This window comes from Nomia melanderi, chromosome 2, assembly GCF_051020985.1.
Source record: "Nomia melanderi isolate GNS246 chromosome 2, iyNomMela1, whole genome shotgun sequence".
NCBI lineage: Eukaryota > Metazoa > Arthropoda > Insecta > Hymenoptera > Halictidae > Nomia > Nomia melanderi.
Window position 1 is genome coordinate 20,515,479 of NC_135000.1, and position 19,934 is coordinate 20,535,412.

Below are 19,934 nucleotides of genomic sequence, written 5' to 3' on the forward strand. Positions count from 1 at the left end.
GGTGCGACACTTTGCGTTTGAATTTAAATTTTAGAAAGAAAAAAACTACAAGAATATTCTGTTCCCATTGCCGGCCATAAAAAGGATAAATCGGCTGTACTCGGATCATTGGAACACTTCCGGCGTTTAAAGGCAACAGCTGTTGGTACGAGAATAAAATAGAACGATACGAGACAGAGGGGTTGTTGCAATACTTACGGGCCATGGAGTTCGCATTCGGTGTGCGATCGATGGCATCCCTTCCACGGGTCGCAAGTTCAACGTTGAATTTGCAGACTTTTCGGAGTCGGCGCGATGCCAGTTCCCCTTGAAGCGCCCTCACTGGGCATGAATCCTGCCCTCCACATTAAAATCCATCAGAATACCACGAAAGCTTGCTGTGCGATCATCCGCGATCGAACACGAACTCGAGGCTTTTTCCCCAAGAGTTTCCGATTGATCGGCATCGTAACGCGTGTACGCCGCCGTTGTCCCGGTTCCGTGGCCGGACATCATCAACGACGCTCCAGGAAGGGTTAATTCGTAAGGTGAGCAGCCAACCTTGATTCGTCCTTCACGATATTCGCTTATGATTCCACATTTACATCTGAAAAACAACATTGATGCCTTTTATTGCCAGACCTGCGGATGTAAGCGTTGCGTCACGAAGAACAATAGAATTGTACGCGTTGCTCAGGCTTCTGTGAAATTAAGTATTTACAATTTAGGTAGAACGAGGACATGCAGTCGAGAGAATCGTGTTCATTTCAATGGTGATATATAGGGATGAAACTAATTAGGATTTTATGAAAGACACAATGGAAAATTGTATGCGGAATCGTCTAGTGAAAAAGTATGTCGATAGATTGTTATCGTGGTATCGGATCCTAGAATTAAGGGACAAGGCTAAAGGGTGTAGTTGTTGGCGGTTGATAATGAAATCTGTTCGAATCGCCGTATAACTGACACTGACAACAGCATTGCAACACAAAGCACTTGCATGACTCCTTTCGAACAGCTGATTCGAAACGCAGTTGCGCCCACGCGTTGCCTACCAATGCATCACTGCTAACGCACTCGGTTGGCAAAGTATCACGACGCGACGATCGTACGGATACATTATTTATTACTTTGTACGCGGTGATGAGCATTTTTAAAAGTTCACTCATCGACCTGTGGCAGTGTAAACAAAGGTAGAGCTTGCGCTGTAGCCAGCCTGCTTCCTTTACTCATGGCGTACGGAGCTGACTGACGTACTTGGAAAAATTAACGTCGTTGAGCATGACCACGCCTCCCATAAGCTCAAGTGCATTTTAATTCGACCATGGTCTTCGTCATTTCTTGAGAACGTTGATTCAGGAATAACAACATCCGAACAGTCGACACGCGGAAAAGAAAGAATTGCTTCTTCTTTTAGTAGAACAAGAAAATTCGATTTATAGGAATGCATAGTTGAAGTCATGTACGAAAATAAGTAGCAATTGAAGTTATGGTAATCAATGAATCTTTTTAGTGTTTTTCCGTTTGTCAGAGATATAGCGCGTTGAAACGGTATTGATGTACGCAAGGAAAGAAGTGAATCATTACGGTGCTTATTTATTAAACGGTTTGTGATATTATTATAACTTATACGTAATGTACTACTAGTCACATTGAGGAATAATAATGTCCAGGATTTTTCAAGTGATAACCATTAAAAGTCTCTTAGTTAATAATAGATGAAAATGTCCAATGGAACTGATTGTAATTACGAAGAAAAATGAAAAGTGTACAATGTTCTGAATTGAATTTATATCTCCAGTGTCGCTTTTCCCCGATATTTTAATGGCATCGGTTTCAATTCATCTTCAAAACTCCTTTCACTCATCACAAAGTTGAGGACCCAATTGCAGATTAATGCTAAAATGATTTCGTAAATTTCTTCAACAGAATAAACTACAAAATTGTGTACTGTTAGTTAGTGTTGGCGTCATCCATTTCAGATGGCTTAATAAATCTGTTGTTCGTTACGATGCACGTGTTCCTAGGACTGCGTCATCGTTATATCGCAATGTTGGTTCATGTGCTATATAGTGACACCTTTGGCCCCGTGAAAAGTTTCCATTTCGTCAAATCGTCCGTTGCGTGCGAATTAGATGAACGCCTTGTTGATTTTAGTTGACTCTAAACAGAACAAACAAATAAATAATGGACGCAAGTGGTCAGTTGAACGAAGAATGTGTGTTATAATAATGCGTTTTATCAAATGAATATTATTCTTTGTAACATGGTGGTACAATGAATAATAGTTTTAAAAATTACGTAACTACAAAAATAAATACCATAGATATACATAAGTAATTTCAAAATTATGAATTGTCATTCTAACATCTTACGAAGTAAACGATCCTTGTAAAAATAGTTTCTTCGAATTATTAAAGTCGTATAAGATATTAAGTAGCTTTCCTGGGCGTTTGTAAATGAATAGAAAAAAATATGAATTTATGATGCTTGGTTATAAACGAAGGTCATAAATAGGTTAATCACGTGACTTCCTCTGTTGGACACATGTTCACTGCCTGATCTTTTTAATCAATTCATTAAGTTCGCCGTTAATTATTTCTGGCAAACGGATCGGCTCGAGACCTCGTTGCAACTTTCTAGTGTTGCGGTAGGTCATCGACTGATTAACGTTGGCGAACACGGTCGACTACTTTTCGTTCGATTGGGATAGTCGTTACAATTCAATTTACAGCTTCCTTTTTATTATTTGGTGATTCAAATAAATTTATTTTTTAACTTAATTCTGGTATGAAAGTAAGAGTATTATGGTTTCAGATTGCACAACGGGATACTGGCAATTCTTATTTTTTTATATAAATGTATATTTAGATTGTGTTATCCTGCTTATTACTCAATTGTAATCTATCAATCTTGAAATGAATCTTACGAGGCAAGCACGACTTAATTGAGAATTTAATAGTAGGAATACCAATAATGAAAAACATAAAATTACGTTGGTCTAAATGTTTCAGGTTTTAATTTTTTGGTTAGCAAACGTCTAAATATTTTGGTTTTGTATTTTTCCATTGAATCTTATTTCGTTAGAAATCTGAGAAACACGGACGATCACTGCAAACTTACCCCGCGTCATTGTAGTTCTCAGTGATGTTCTCGCCGGATGGATTGACCTTGGAAAGGTTGTTATTTTCGTGCTCGATTACTCACGACTCACGATCGGGTGTATTGACACCATAATGTGGACGGAAAAGAACAAAGACACACAGAATTCACGAGTTTACTTTCTCTAAGTGGTAATTAACAGGTTGATCAACAACAGGGCTTTTGTAGATGGTTTACTAACCAACTCATTTACTTTATTTATACGATTATTGATTTCTACTGACCTTTCCGCATCAGATAAAACATAATTAAGTTGTCACGATACAGTTATTAATTTAAAAAGCATTATTAATGTAGCTCAATATTCTCTCACGAAATTGTTCAATACATTTAGCCTATAAATTTTAGATATAAAATAATGAACCTTTTAATGTACAATGATACTTTTGATAATCCAATATAATATTTAATAAGTAACATTAGATAATATTTATATAAAAATATAATTTGATATCTAATAAAGTTGTTGAATGTAATATCAGTTCTTGGTACTTAATATATCATCTGCAACTGATAAAGAAGTTGAGTACTGATACAACAGACAATCTAGTGTCATTAGACGGGCAAGGGGAGCGATGTGTTGTTTTGCGTGGAAACCAGCCAAACTGGTTCCATGAACCTGAACATGCCATAACAAGTCGTTCGTTTGAAAAGTGAAACGAATCTTAATGGTTTACGTAATATTCAATGTTTCGGTTTCCATGTTCTTTGAACGTCTCTAAGGATACGTAGCATTTTTTTTAGCTGATCCATAATCAGTGATTGCATTTGTAACTGACCTATACCATTCATTGTAGAAATAAAGCATAACAACAGAACTTCAATTTCATTTTACAATTATTCGAACTATCTAATATTTTATTACTCTTTTTTAGTTATTAATGACTTGGAAACAAAATTGAAACCGCAGATTCATTACACTTGATTTTCGTTTTGTTTTGACGTGTACAATCATCCCCAAATGAATAACTACCATGACACACAATCTATTTTGTAATTATATGAATTTACGGGACGCGAATATATTAATTTAATTAATGTACACAGGTAGTAATATTTTCTCCACGCGTTGAAACAAGCGAATGGGAGCAACAGAAAACGGAACACGCTAACGAAGACATGCAATCGTTAAACGACATCTCCAGTACAACGATTATCATTACCGGTTCCTGTTTGTGTAACTGTATTATTGAGGCCCACCGTTCTACTTCAGTTAATTAATTAAGTTATACAGATAAAACTGAAGTGGACATTCACCTTGAATCCTATTCGCATTTTTTTTTAACAGAACTGGTTAGCAATTCCGATAAAGGTGCCCAAATATTGATAGAAATAAATCTGGACTCAAATGTATATCAGGAACAAGTAAAATTAGCATGTGTTTAACAGTTTCGCGACGGGTAATTCTTGAGTATATTTAATTTCGGGGAGATGACGACTTAGTACATGCATGAAACAGCCGTTTCAACTGATAATACGAAAGTTCAAACAAATAAACAAAATTTTTACCGCTGACGGTGCCAAAAATCTTCTTCAAAATGTCCGCAATGCAGTATTTCGGAATTACGAATCGCTAAAAGGGTAATTCAATTGTCACGTTGAATGGAAATCTATCAGAGAGAGATTCGCATGCACCCTTTTCGACTGTATGGAAAAAAAACGTTTTAAATACGTAGGATTAAATAAATTTCAACGTCGAAAGAAGAAAATATTAATAATTCAATACTGATAACGATAAGAATGAATATTCTAGTCGTAATGGGGATACAAAACATATTAAAAACAGTGTTGTTTCGTTTCGGAAGAAACTAAATGTAAAGTAAAAATTTCATTACACATGAATGAAATTTTTATTTCAACGCGTCTTATGCAATTATGCATGCGATTATCGTGTGCAGTCCTCAGTCGAGGAACGTTACAAGCAACCTTCATTTTGCTATGTTTAGAAGCTTGACTATAAAAATGCAATTTTTGCATAAACATCCATAGTCTGTTTATAACGTGTTAGGGTAATTTAACGGGAAAGTGTAACGGTACGAGTCACGGACATACCATTAGAGCAAGACTTTCGGTTGCAGTGTTTTATTAGAGCGATTTTCTATTTGCTACCTGCTAGCCCAAACAATACAGGTTGTCATGGCGAAAGGCATCGCGCGTAACAGGTACCGTCATTAAACTGACGTTCACGTGATGCCTTTCAAGGTGTCCAATAAACTGCCACCGTGTTGATTCATCTTCCGGTTGATTATCGTCGTATGGATGTATCGCTTAATTGTACCGATTAATTTCTAAATTTTCTTAAATTAGAAACGTTGAAATGAAAAAATCGAGTAACGGCGATGGTCCTACCTGTTTTTCAGGTCGAGTTCTATTTCTGACCGGTAACTGTAACCACAGTTGCGGCAAGTCCTCTTCTAGATCTATCATCGATCTAAAATGTGTGTAATGTAAGAATAGAATGAATGTTCTAGATAGATAATGAATGAATAAACGTATGCTAAGTGGAAAGCTTATTATTTATAATTGGATATAAAAGGAAGTGTATGCTTAAAGATAATCGAGTAAGTGAATAGAAGTCGGAATCAGTAATCAGGATAGTATCCCCAATTTTATTGATAATTTAGCTCTACGAAGACTCGATGGTATCTTATTATTGATTAATATCTCTGCCATCGTTGCTTATCAATATTGCACATGATGTATTCGGGATAACTTTTAAAGAGTCGATAATAATCAGTTATTTAACTTCACTCATGTCAGTGCAGTTCAAAGTTCGTCGTAGCTCGTTGAAAATGACAAATACAACATCATGTATCGAAAATTTTGTCATTGATATCATGTTCACTTTATCAGTATTAGTTCACACTTACATTTAGAATTTTCTTTTACCATTTGTCGGTGTAAATCTACAAGCCAAATACTTCCTTAACATTAAAATGAATTTCTCACGAAGTATCTTCAATTGTCTCCCCTAAAATGACTTCGTACGTATAACAAATATAAATGAGTTTATTTTACAAATAAAAAATTCTCTTGAAACGTTTTAGATCGAGTCGCATCAATTTACTTTCGCATCAAGTTATCATTCACAATGTTTTCAAGTAGCTGATGACTATTCTAAGTCAGACTTCCTCAATATTAACGTTTTAGATCAAGTCATCAATTTACTTTCGAATCAAGTGATCATTCATAATGTTTTCAAGTAGCTGATGGCTATTGTAAGTCACAGGCTTCCTCAAAGCCTAAATTCTCATTAAATATTTTACATTGACTACCCTAGAATAAAATGGTTTCGCGCGTGGCACACGTACCTACTTATGTAAGTCAATTCATTCTCGAATAAAAAATTCTTTTAGAATATTTTAGATTGCGTAATGTCGATTCAGTTTAGAATAATATCATCGATGAAGTTTTCGAAAGCAGTCGGTAGCTGTCAGGGGGTAAAAATGGCCCGAAACACCACGGGCATTGTACTCACGGGCAGCGAGAGCGTGTCGAGCGGAGCGGGTCGGCCGAACACGCGGATGCCTGCTGATGTGCACGTGATTCCAGCGTGCCACGGTTCCACGGCATCGACCGACTTCCCCCCCTTTCGCGTTACACCGATGCAGTCACACCGACTCCGCACCTTGCTATTTATGAACATCAATTTCACGGTAAAAGCACGGTTTTCCCTCTTTTCCAATGGGGATTATTCATAACCAAATAAAGCCCCGGCGAAACGCGGTTCGTACAATTTTGCGAATCCACGATTTCAAGATGCACGCCCGCGTGTATGCATCAACTCAGCGCATTCATCGCGTTCTTTGTCCTCTCTCTGTAAACAGTCAATGAAGCACCGTTTACATAAAAGAAATTGTGCTATTAATTTCGTAGGAAATTCAAAAATAGTCCGAAAGAAGCACTACTCGTGAGATCATCTGATAAACTCGTGTTTTCTATTATGGAAGTAGTGTAAACCTTTGTTTTTAAACGGAGAGAGAGTTTTAGTCTAAGCTATTTAGTGTTACTTTATCAAATGAAGTCTTACGATTAATTTCTTTTCAATTTGCAAAGTGGGAATGGAGCACTGTTAAATTTAAGGTGAAAGCTTCGGTTTTCCTTTCTTTAGAAGGGTGAAAGCATAATTCGCCTCTTCCGCTCGATGAAGAATTGCTTAAGCGAAGAAAATCTATGAGAACGTGTTATCAATTTTCTGCATATTTCATGAGAATCCTTCGTTTTTCCTCGAGTAATCGCGAGGATTCTATATTTTCGGAGTAATATAATCCGATAGATAATGGGAAGTTTTATAATCAGTTTTAATAATACTTGCAAAAATTCCAAGTCGCAATGATTCCTCCGCAATGACCGATAGCGCAGCAGAGCAACGCACAACGATTTGTTTATTCTTCGTCGGTTTGATTTATCTACGCACGTGTATCGGGAAAGCCTGCAAATATCAGGTATAAATTTAGAAGGTGTCTGCAGGACTTTGCACGCTTATTTTCAAGTATTCGTATCGGCAATAGTATCACAACTAGTAACTGTCTTTACGAACAAAATACTGTTGTTCAGTCTATAATTTATAAGACTGCGCAGAACATCTGTTCACTTATAAATGAAAATGCGAGCGCCACTTTCCCGTTGCGTAGTGCACTGTAAACATGTTTACAATAATAGAACACTTGAACCAAAAAGAAGAAATTGTTTGTAAAGTCTAGAAGTGTAATAAATCAGTTCAAGATATCGTCGTAAACGGCAGGCGCGTGTACAAAGCGGCTACTATCCTCATTTTCCTTAACGTTTATCGATAACCGTGGATTAAAGTTATTTCTGAAGCACCGTCGCAGCAGCAATCTCTGTGGCTTGCGGTATGATAAACCGTCTAAAAAAATGCATCCCTTGTTTTTCGATAATTTCGATATTTTTATCCTGAGTCGTTATTTTCAGCTTCTTGTAGATCACGATTATAGAAATCACTTTGCGTCTTTCCAATCGTCTACCCCTGCCGGCTGCAGGCGTACTTTTTTTTAGAGTTACACTATAAATTTGTACATAGGTACGCGCAATAATACTTGTACAACACGCGAGGGTTGAAATGACCTGTTTTGATTCGCTGCGGCGAGCACTTTTTACTACGAGGGTAGTTCTGGATTGAAAGGTAGTTCAATTGATTGGTAGTTCTGTAGTGGTCATTTCATTATTGTCATTATTTTATGTTAATTAAATAGGATTAGCCGACGAATGCTAAAAAAATTGACGACCAGATAAAGAAACATTGCAGGAAGTTCTGTATTCGCGTTTTCGAGGTACGCAAATTTTTTCTGATGCATCAATCGCTCCATTGTATCGATCACGTAATGGACACGTGGCCGCGCAAAATGGCAGTACGCAGCGAAAATACCTGTGATTGTTGCACAAGATTTCACGGTGGGTCTTTTTCGAAGAAGGCGATGCGTGTCGTCGACTCTAACGGTGAAAAACAGATAAACGTATTTTTTTAATCCCGACTGTGGAAAGTCTGGTATCACAAGTTTCCGCGTACCGCATAGTTGTTTCTGTCCTCCCGTTGGGAAGGAAGCTAATCTTCCTTATTGATTAAATCTCGAGTGTCGATAAAGTACTTTTCAAAGTAGGTGGACTCCCTCACTGAAAGAAATTAAAATCGTATCGGTTTTCAAATTGGTCCTCTTAAACACGGTGCTCTTCGATTAAAAAGTCAAGTGGAGTTTCGATTATGAAATTATAATTCGTGATCACGCGCGATGTATAATAATTGGAAATTCCAGTTGCGGAAAAAATAAATAGAGGATATCGATCACGAATTTCTCACGTGACGTCCGTTTTCGAGGAAACGTAGTTTAAAGTTGTCTATTCATCGAACGCTTAAAGAGCACTGCCTATTTATGAGCAATGATTGTACACGCATTAACACGATTACAGATAATGTTGCTCGAAGCAACTGTGCTAATCTGAAGGTTAACAAAGTACTCTTAGACATCAGCTAACAATTGACTCATCTGACTAATGCGAAAGCTAACAACTGAGGCTCTAGTTATTGGCTAGATTATTCTGTATTTACGTGGATTCTATCCGCCTAGCTGTCTTATTAGTCAAATATTTTGTTCGTCGACTTATTTATAAAGCATTATGCAACGACAGATTCGCGGGAGTCTTGTACTTGACGAACAATGAATATTTCAATCAAACATAACAATGAACACTTTTACAAAATGCAAATCACCTATTCCTTTCAATAGTGACAACAATGACATTACTTTGTTACGCTCAAGATCAATAAACTGGCGGGATTGAAATGACAAACGAGACAGAAATAACGGTGAATTTTCCGCCGCAGCGAATAATAAACATTTCCTTAAGAGTCACGAAACGTGTACTACTCTTCCTTGAAACCAAGGCCATTTTTGTAAAGCAGCCTATTGTGCAGCCAACGAAGGATATTATGACAGTAGGAAAGCAACACCTTGCCCAACGTAGCGTAAAGATATTCCCTCCTAAATTAGTTTCCCCTTTGGGGTTCTGAGCATTTTTTAAGCCTTAATTGGCTCGGGCACATAAAACACGCATACGGTAATTTATACTGGATTTATTAATAGAGCTTCCACGTAGGTGGATACTAAACATTTAAAAACATCGGAGGAAAGTTATAAAATTCGATTTTTAGAAGTATCACTTACGATAATTGCTAACAAGTTCAATCATTTATTTTTCATTTCCAAGTAAGAAAATTACCAACGTCATAGGTTTGTTATTAACTACATTGCTACCTTCAAGTATATGTAACAAGTATATTAATAATCAGAGAAGAAAGTATAAGAATTCCAATAATGTTGTTTCATTTGAAACAAGAGTTACAGATATTCGATTAAGTCCAAGCTTTCTATTTGTCTGAGTCGCGTGACAGAATCGTCCGAGGAAAATAGAGCTTTGCGCATTATGCAAGCTATTCAAGGACGCCTCCAGGAACAATTTCCTCCGACACCTGTACTGCAGCGTCTTGTTACAAGCTGTTCCAGCATCGCCGGGGGCGATCGTTTCCGGGATTCAGATAAACTAACTGTCGACCGTTTGTTTCCGCGACAGGACTACTAATTTTACATATGCAGATAAAAACGGTGCGATGGCGAAGAAGCGCGATAGATGAACGCTAATAGGCAGAATTAGTTAGGTAACAGAGGAAATGTAGGCGTTGACGTTATCTTTTAATACTACTGGGTGCATCGCTGTCTGTTTAGCAACAAACAACCGCCCTATAATCTCTTTATTAACTCGTCGATTAAGCTGCTGATAGAATTGTTGTGTTGTCCATACTGTCGTTTTACGCAATCGAAAATGATGGGAAAAGGAATTTTCTGTGAAATCGACTGGAAGTCAGATCACTGAATCACATTCCCAAAATTCATCTACTTAGAATTACTCAACTACGCGTGCGATTCGACGCTGATTTAATACAGCAGTCGGGCGACTGAATTTTAATGAAGTTTCGATATCTCCGACACGACGGGTGCCCCGATCAAATTTCGAATCAATGGAGTCCCCATAGAAATGACCCACAGCTCGTAAATCGATTAAACAGAGCAGTCCCTTCGCGTTGAATATTTAACCTAGATTTTTGATGATCTTGAAACGATAGCAGATGGCTGCGTACGCGCTCGTAGTTCCGTGTCAGGGACACTGAATGCGAACGAGCCATAACTATACGTTACATTTACTCGCGCTTATTTGTTAAACAATTTTTCAAACTTTTTCCAATCAAGACAATTTCTGTCGCGTAAACATATTTTCGAGCTGCTGTTTGCTTTCGAAACTCGTAAATCTATCGTTGTCGGTGTTATCGGTATCGATGGTAATGTGCAATTTAAAAGACATTAGGCACGGTGTCGTGTGTCCCATGCAGTTCGCGACGCGGATCTATGTGTGTCGTTCTCCATGGTGTTTACACGAATCTTATCTAAATTATTCTAGAAAAATTTGTCCGTGACGTAGCTGAACGTTCGATAAAAGCAAGGCGTGTGTCGCTCTATTGATAAGAGTGATATCATTGGTTCATCAATAGTAAACACGCATACGTGCGGACACGCACTATTCCCATCAAAACAATGGATCGCGAATCCTCGTGGGTGCATCTGCGTAGATCAGCTTACGTGCCGAACGACACACGGTGCTACCATGTTGGAATTAGGGTGAATAATTAATAATTTTCATCGTCGGTGAGGGAAGTGTGGATTTTTTCAGAATAGCAAGTGCATTCATAGCATTTTGAAATGAATGAAGTGTAATAAACTGAGGATTTTGCTATTATCTACTATTCTATTGTTTTGAATCATTCTACTATTGTTAAAACTAATGACTTACTCGATTTCAGATAATTGAACTACTGTGACCGAAAATATTGCGAATTTGATCCTTGAATTTGAAAAACTGAATTCTCATTTACATTAATATTTCATCCATTATATAATTACCATTGTTTAGACATTCATTTTCAATTGAAACAATAGCTACGTAACAGTAATTAGTAGTGTTTATGTAGATTGAATGATGATTGTGATAATAGGCTTGCCGAGAACACAAAAAATATAAAATATTTATTATCGCACCGTTTAAAGATAATAAAAATTATTCAAGGAAGCCTGAGATAATAGCTTGAATATCTGAAACGGAGGAAGTGTCATGTACACTATGAGCAGCTTTTAAAACATTGATCGTTCGAATCGTGTTTAGAAAGATGATCAATCTCTTGATTAAATTATTTGTATAATATGCGGAAAATTAAAATGTTCTAACAATGATAAACATGTATAAATAACTGCACATTGTGCTGGTTATTGATTTCTCCGCGCGTCAATTTCTGCTGCAAGAATAGAACGTCTGATCGATGGGCGGACTGTTTAATTAAATACCGCCTATGTTTAGTATTACCTTCATGGTATGAAAATTGAAATGTTAATACATATTCACGGTTTCCTTAGATTTTAGAAACATTAATTTAGTTCGTAGACTAAACAATAGGTAAGCAACACATTACATAGATAAAGTAAATACTATCTGCCTTCTTAATACACCCATTGCTATACAGATGACACAGACTTATTTTTTTAATACAGAAATTGAACAATACAGTTGCCTCTTATCGAATACAGTCATCCTGAAAAGATCAAGGTTTAACCTTTGATTGTTCACAATGATAGCACGACGCTAACACAAAGATACATTACAAACTGATTGGTAATAGACTGCACCCAAAAATTGACTGAACGAAATCTTTCGCTCTGAAATTACAAAATTAAATTAAGCTTATGAAGTTGGAAAAATTGCAAAAATTTTAAACTAATATGGATAAGTATGTACAAATACTATCCATTTTCCTGTTTAACTTATGTAAACTCAAGTACGCAACAAAATTGCGTGAGCAATCGGTTAATTTCGGGACAAACATATTTCAATTTACATACGCATGCAAATATGTACCTTACGAATTGTATCATGCATGCTATAGCAAATTGAGGTGTACAACGGTATTCAATAAAAGAAATAAACGATACAGTTATAACATAAACAACTAGCAATTAAATCATACTACACATTAAAAGCTTTATGACCTACGAACAACACCATCGAAAGAAGAATATCTCTTTCCTCTTCAATCGTTTATTAAATTTCTTAATTCTTACTTACACGGCACAAATAAGTTCTTTTAATTTTTCTTCAGTAAATAAGACTTAAACCGAAATCTTTCGCAGTTCAGAGACCATAGCTTCCGCGTACATCGAATAATTTGTATTTTCCGTTTAAAAAACTTCATCTAAAACCGAGGATGAAACAGAAGTCGATCTATTTCGAGTTTCTTTATCAAGAGTAGAATGTTCCTGTACCGAACACTCGATTCAGCGTGGAAAACGTTCAATCTTCGAGTCTGCAACTTTGTTGAAGCACCCCTTCCAGTGGCATGGGGTTCGTCATCACGACGAAATAGAGGGAGAGCAAAGAGTGAGAGAGAAAGGGAGGGAGAAATGAGAAAAAAAAGCTAACACGGCCTATCTGCGCCTCATTCATGCGTGTATCACGACACGCTGGACGAATGTGCGGGCGTCTGTACACGAGAAAAACAGCAGTTGCACGTGGCTCGTGAATGCTCGTATATACCTGCTCACGTTCTGTTTCTTCGGCCCCCTCTACCGTGGCCTGTTTCCAGCTGCCGTGACTAACGCAGCAACCTCTCTGGGAAAGCTCGCGAGGGTATAAAAGTGGCGGCGCATCGTCGCGTTCAGCCAGTGCGTCTCGGACGAACGCCGAGGAGCTTTTTCGTGCTTTGTTCAAGTGTATTCGTTGAGATCAGCATTTTTTTGAAACTTTCGATTTCGAACTAATCGAGCTTATCCCGATCAGAAAACAGTCGTAGGACTTCGATTTCGAATCGCGTTGGGGTCGAGTGTTTGAAACATCAGCTTCGAACGAGGGAAACCGAATTTGTGACAGTTTCCGGTTCGAAAGACCCGCGGAAGGAGGGCTAACTGTAAACAGCTATCGAGAATCTAGCGGAAGAAAAGAATCGTTCTAACATGCCTGTGGAATTGGAATCGGTGGCACCGGTCACTCACAAATCGTGTACACCTTGTAGAGGGTACGCATTCGATGAACTCTTTTTTCTTTGGTTTCCTTTGGTTTTCTTTCGTTTAATTGTTTTATGCGTCGAAACATTGAAAATTCGGTCTGGTATTCGAGGAGTTTAAAGTGGTAGTCAGTCTGCATATGCGAAAGGAGTTCTTGTTAGATTACAGAGCATTGTTTAATTAATCAAAATATAAAGATTGGAATAGGAGAATTCTATAGGATAGACGTTGCGTTTCTATATTGTTTTAAGCAGTGAAAAACGCAGCTTGTGGTGTATACCAAGTGATTTCATAAATGACGTGTTTCTTGTTTAGCTTTGAATGAAACAAAGTTAAAGGTTTTGAAATAAAGAAGTCCTGGTCCCTTTGTCAACCTTTTTAAAACAATGAAGTCTAAAAATAATCTTTTTAATGTAATCTACAATACTTGACTAACAGATTGAAAATAACATCGTTATAACAATGTGTCATAACAAATTTTTCATAAGCATAGAACTCGTTGCTCAATCGTGAATTCGACGTAGTTTTTAAACATTTGCATAGTCTTTGAGACTGTATGAAATCATATTGGATGTAAGGAGCAACAGCTGACTGCCACAACGACCGAGACGTAATGGATAAACTGAAGTTAATGACAGGCTTCCATCCGTTATGCTCGAAGTTTATAAACGTGACGTCTTGGCCTCGTATTATAGCTATTAGCAATAGCTAGAACTTGTAGATACTTGCTGCTATAAATACTCCTAGGCGAATGTTTGGAAATCGTTCTTGGATAAATCGTTATTTCTTCATGGAACGAACTCATTATACGTGTAATCAAAGTAATAACGATACAAATGCAATAATCTCACAATTAAACAGAAGAAAAAAAAGTTATTTATTCTATTCAAGTCTTTTGCATAATCTTCTTTCTTGGAATATAACTCAACGAACATAGAAAAGTTAATTTCTCCTAGTACATAATTACAACTGAGCCGTCCGAATCGACTAATAGCTATCAAATCTTACGTGTACTTACAATTCGGAATTCTCTTGCACTAAAGTAAATTGACAAAAAGGGAAAATGTTATTTATAACTCAGAGTAATCTGTTAACAGCGCACACGCGTTTTGTAATTATCTTTTCACACTTTCTAACACCTAATTCATCCCAGAACCTATATCCAAAATTTTCATTACACCCTGTACATCGTCCACAAAACAACTTCCCTGGAACATGTCTCCAAACTTTGTATCATGTATCACCCCATCCCCTACTTCAAAACTCGCCATCCTATCCAAACCGAAGTCTTAAAGGATCTTACCCCGTTTCAGGGAAGAGAAGATGAATAAGCTATGCAAGCAGGTGTCCATCGAGAGCCCGAGCATGACGGGCCGTAACTGGGTGTTCAGTTTTGACGTTCCTGTTCCGGATGTCCCAGCACAGGGCGCCAGGATCCGAGTGGTGTGTGCAGGTGCCTGCTACCATCCGCGTCGCTCGCCCAGCTTGGGCAGCTTGACATCTGTCTCCAGTGGTAGCAGTTTGGCCACGGAAGTTTCAGTGGAAGGCGACTTCCCTGTCTCCTTGCCACATCACGGGGTTCGAGACGCAGCTTTGTTCCCTGGCTACGAAGTCGCTGGGGTGATCGAGTCGCTGGGTGCTAACGTTGCTGAGGATTGCGAATTCGTGATTGGAGACAGGGTGATCCTCTATCCTTATGAGGGCATACCGAACGGATACGTGGAGTACCTGGTGGTCCACGACCTGAAATATCTTATCAAAATCCCGGACAGCGTGAGCCTGAGTGTAGGAGCCATGTTACCAGCCGGTGCATTGTTAGCTATGAACACCGTCTTTGCTGCTCACGAACACGTCCAAGCACTGTTGAAGCAAAGAGGCGAAGATAGCGTCTGCAAGATCCTGATCGTTGGTACTGGCGGTCTGGCTCTTTGGGCCCTTAGAATTGCAGCTTACCACTTCAGCAATATGAAAGACAGAGTCACCATCACCATCGCCTCGTTGAAGGACGATGGACTAACCATGGCTCAGGAGTTTCAACGGTGAGTTACTTTGGAGGCTCGTTGCGTATCGATGTTCTGTAGGTTCAGGTTGATTAGTGTTTGTGGATATTGTTGAAAGACGACAGTCCTCCGGGGTTTGCGAGGAAAAGAGTATTTTTTGGTATGAGCTGTTTATTACATGAAAGAAGCGTATTCTTCTTTGTTTAATTAGTTATTATTATTAATAGTTGATTTTGTGTTCTATATTTTTGTATGTACGTGTTACGGTTCTAGTTCGGCACTGTCGAATTCATAGATCCAGTTTCTATGTCTTGTGAAAGATAGATTATTCTGTTTGATACTAATAGACTTTTCTATTCGTAACTAGGTCTTCCATCGAGTTCTGTCGTCTTTCGTAGATCAGTAGCGTGTTGCGTATTCAATTGTGAATCACAAGATTCACTCGTTGATCTCTGAACCGAAAATAAACATTCCTACTCCGATGTTTGTCGTCGTAACGATCATACTTTTATTATTACAAGAAATCAATCATATTGATAAATGAACGATAATTTTATCATATTAAGTACCCGTACTTGACACATCTTGACTATGATAAATGTTACGTAAAGTCTTATCTCTCAACTGTTTTCCTAGCCCGTTTGTTTACGCAACACGTTGTGCACTTAAATATCGTTTGATCCGATAAAAATGATAAATAGTGCCTGTTTGTCACGTTAGTTGTTGTTCACCGTGTTCTGGTTTTTAATATGCACCTTCACGTTGCTCTTATGTTTGCACGTATAACGTTTAGCACTTAATTGGCTGAAATTGTAGAATATGTGTGTAGGCGGTAATAATTATTAAACACAATTGAAGAGGAAGAATCTGACGACAGTCTGGATAGGTCAATTCGCGGAGTAATCACTTTGACTTTTTTTATCTTAGCTTGCTGCAGTAAATGCGTCATAATTGACCCGTGATATTTTCTGAAAGTTTTTTATTCAAGAAGCAAACAGTTTTAGAATTGGTATAATATTGAAATCGATACTTGAAAAAAGAAAAATATTAAAACAGTTGGTTTTAATATTTACTCCAACAATTCTCATAATTACTTTTCAATGATCAAACATTAAAATGTGAAATTAAATTCGGAATGATCCGATCGACTGATTCCTTTCTTCCTCCTTCGTACACTCAGCGAAACGATGACTGCTCAAAGAATTCTTTGTTTATTAAATACTTTGCTTCACAACAAATACTAAGTGACTTCGATAGACCCGATAGAATATATCTTTATTCAAATTACTCCAACATCGATAACCGACAAACCCATAGCGGTCACCGTTTCAATCGCTTAAACGCTTCGAGAAGTTCCACAAACCTCGCAGAAAAGTAGCTAGCATCGAATCCCAATCAATCAGCATCCACCGGTCAGGCCATTCGATTTATTCACAAACAGTCTCCTCTTTGAATACAGAGTGAACGTGGTCCAATGGAGCGAAGATCTCTACGAGAAACAGTTGATCGAACGCACAATGGACGCCTGCCGTGGCCACGTGGACGTGGTGATCGATTTCGGCACGACATCCCGCAGCCTACATCGCAGCATGCAGTGTCTGAGCAAGGGTGGCGTCGTGTTCGTGATCAAGGAGGTTGCCGATCGACTTCTGCCGAAGTTCAGCAAACGGGCCGAGGATTGGCAGCTGAGCATCAAATCGGTGGAACCCGGCACCCTCGAACAGTTACGGGAATTAGTGAAGCTGGTGTCTTCTGGTGAGATCGAGCCACCGCCACACACCGTCTACCCAGCTGAAGACGTCCTGGACGTGGTACAAAAGCTGTGTCACTCGGAAATCCAGGGCCGCGCGATCTTGCGCTTCTATCCGGCCGATTAAGGGCTCTACCCTGGAGGGTAAGATTTTAGGCGCCAAGCAGATCGGCGCGAAACTTTTGAACACGAGAAAAAAGATCGACGAAACGGATTAGACCGGATCATTAGACGATTCGTGACTGAAGTTTGAGATTTACCGAGCGATGGCCATTCTCGCGACGTTTCTTACCCGCGCGGGAATACCTCGATGACTCCCCCGACCGATGGATCGGTGAAGGGTGTTTCTCGCGTGCATGATTCACGCATCCAGAGGAGTTGATCACCGATGAGGAAAGTTTTGTGGCGAATTGCGCGCGGCAACGATTTGTCTGGATCGATTGCGGATCACTGTTAAGTAGATAACTGTTCGATGCGTCCTCTGTTTCCTTCAGCAAATATAACGAGGCGGATCATGGCGGAGCGTCTCCAGCCATCTCACGAGATCGTACTATCATAGTTGAGTAAGATTAAGCGAAACGGTGACGTCATGTAAAAGTTTCTATAGTAGAGGATATTTGAAGCCGATGTAACCGATCGCGCGACATTTGTTCATACCATGTTCGCTTTCACTCGAGACCTACCAATCGAATTACGGTACCGATGTTTCATTCTTTCAACGGACGAGATCGCTGCGATATGGTGGAACGTTCTGCGTTTAATGCTCAAGTTTGTTTGGTCGGATAACGATTCCCAGCAATCGCGAGATAAAGCGACAAAATCGCTTGCTCTCCCGATAAATCATGGTATATCCGTGAGATTCGTTAGGAACACTCTGCTATTCTATTCCGCGAATCATCCGATCGTTGGACGGAGTTATCGATTGAACGATTCACCGATCGCGAGTCCCGATCGTTAACCCTTTGAGTGCTGAATACTTAAAGCCGAAACGTTCCATGTGGACGGAATATTTTTTTGCTCATCTGGAGATCGATGAATTATGTTAATTCATACAATTAATTAAGTTGTAATTAAATTGTAATTGTAATTTCTCTAGTTCACCGTACTGAATAATGCTAAGAAACGCGTATATTAATCACATACACTGGCAATTATCGTCACGGTACTTGTCAGATTAAAAACATCGAAAAACGCATATATGCATTCACACTCTGCCGCGATGATTTTCACCGGATGCATATATACGTCTACAGCACCCAAAGGGTTAAGGCTCTGACAGATTCGATAGCGTGAGTTGATAAGAGTACGTCAGATCGGAGTGAACATTAATCGTGTAACATTAAATTATTCGACGTCAATTGAATTCTAGTTACTATTATAGTTTGGTGTTTCGCGAAATGAGACGCCAAGTCCGGAGATGTTGAAGAACCTTGTAACCAGACCGCATTCAAACGACTTAGACCGTATTCAGAGTGCATTTTCAACCTGTAACGATTGTATATTCGAATCGTACTTAAAAGTGCGGAAGTGAAAGCTGTCTTTTTCCTAGGATTTGATGGGAGCAAACGTCATATCTGCGATTTCTGTAATCAAGCTGCGGGAATATTGGTTTAGAGCTGTTCGTGATTGTTTTGATAGTCTTCGTTTCTGGTTCACGCATAATTTAATATTTATAAGGGACTGCTTCGCATAATTGACACGAATAGGCGAGTTATCGTTAGACAACAGTATTCCTTCGACACCGTTGCGCTAGTTAATGATAAGTTAATCGATCGTTCGCGTGCTAATAATTTTAAGTGCGAGTCAATTGATCGCATTTGATATCGGTGTTGTTAAGTCACCATACCTCGAAAGACTGTTTTCTTTATGTAAGCGTACCTCTATCTTTTTTTTGTTTTTTTTTTTAATTTTCATTCGTAACCCTAGGCGATAATTTAGCGATGTAGATCCACGTCATCATCGTTATTCTAACGACTGTCGATCGCGACAGCGATTGTATTATATTACGGTGATAATACAGCAGATACGTTTTTTATTAAAACTAGAAATATCGTTGTGTATTTCATTGCACGCTCCCCATAATATCCTTTACACTATATATTGTTTATACCATACGACTGATAATCATGTCAACTGAAAATTCAAAATTCAAAAATTCAATTTAAAAAATTTTGATCTTCTTTTAAATCTAGAAAATTTGACTTCGCATGATTTAAATTTAAAGTAAATCCCGCTAATCGATATTCGATAATCGAAGTGAAATACTTACAATTCTCGTTCAATAAGTACATTGGTACATTTACTTCTTTTCCGTTGCACAGTTAGAATTCGTGTATTAATTTTCAAATAAAAAATAAGTTTCTACGTTTTAATGTTGTTTCATTGGAACGCGTTATTTCTTTATGGCATAATCATCGTTCTAGAAAA

General features: G+C 38.3%; 1 protein-coding gene and 1 long non-coding RNA gene across 4 annotated transcripts; one reads left to right on the plus strand and one right to left on the minus strand.

The window, feature by feature from the left end:
- The first annotated feature begins 301 nt into the window (after positions 1–301).
- Drat (Death resistor Adh domain containing target) lies at positions 302–19,555 on the plus strand. 3 transcript variants are annotated; one of them, XM_031981760.2, is made up of 3 exons: positions 302–527; positions 15,071–15,796; positions 17,199–19,555. In XM_031981760.2, exons 2-3 carry the CDS (start codon positions 15,081–15,083, stop codon positions 17,632–17,634), a joined length of 1,152 nt encoding a protein of 383 aa, XP_031837620.1. In that variant the 5' UTR covers positions 302–527; positions 15,071–15,080; the 3' UTR covers positions 17,635–19,555. The 3 variants fall into 3 exon arrangements, with proteins under 3 accessions (XP_031837620.1, XP_031837618.1, XP_031837619.1); XM_031981758.2 differs by lacking the exon at positions 302–527 and adding an exon at positions 13,393–13,768; XM_031981759.2 differs by lacking the exon at positions 302–527 and adding an exon at positions 13,393–13,768 and having other exon boundaries at positions 17,217–19,555.
- LOC116429157 (uncharacterized) lies at positions 1,611–7,824 on the minus strand. The gene is made up of 3 exons (XR_013001487.1): positions 6,620–7,824; positions 5,491–5,572; positions 1,611–2,142 (listed from the first exon to the last, which is right to left on the minus strand). It is a non-coding gene; the product is annotated as an uncharacterized LOC116429157 (long non-coding RNA).
- Positions 19,556–19,934: the final 379 nt, after the last annotated feature.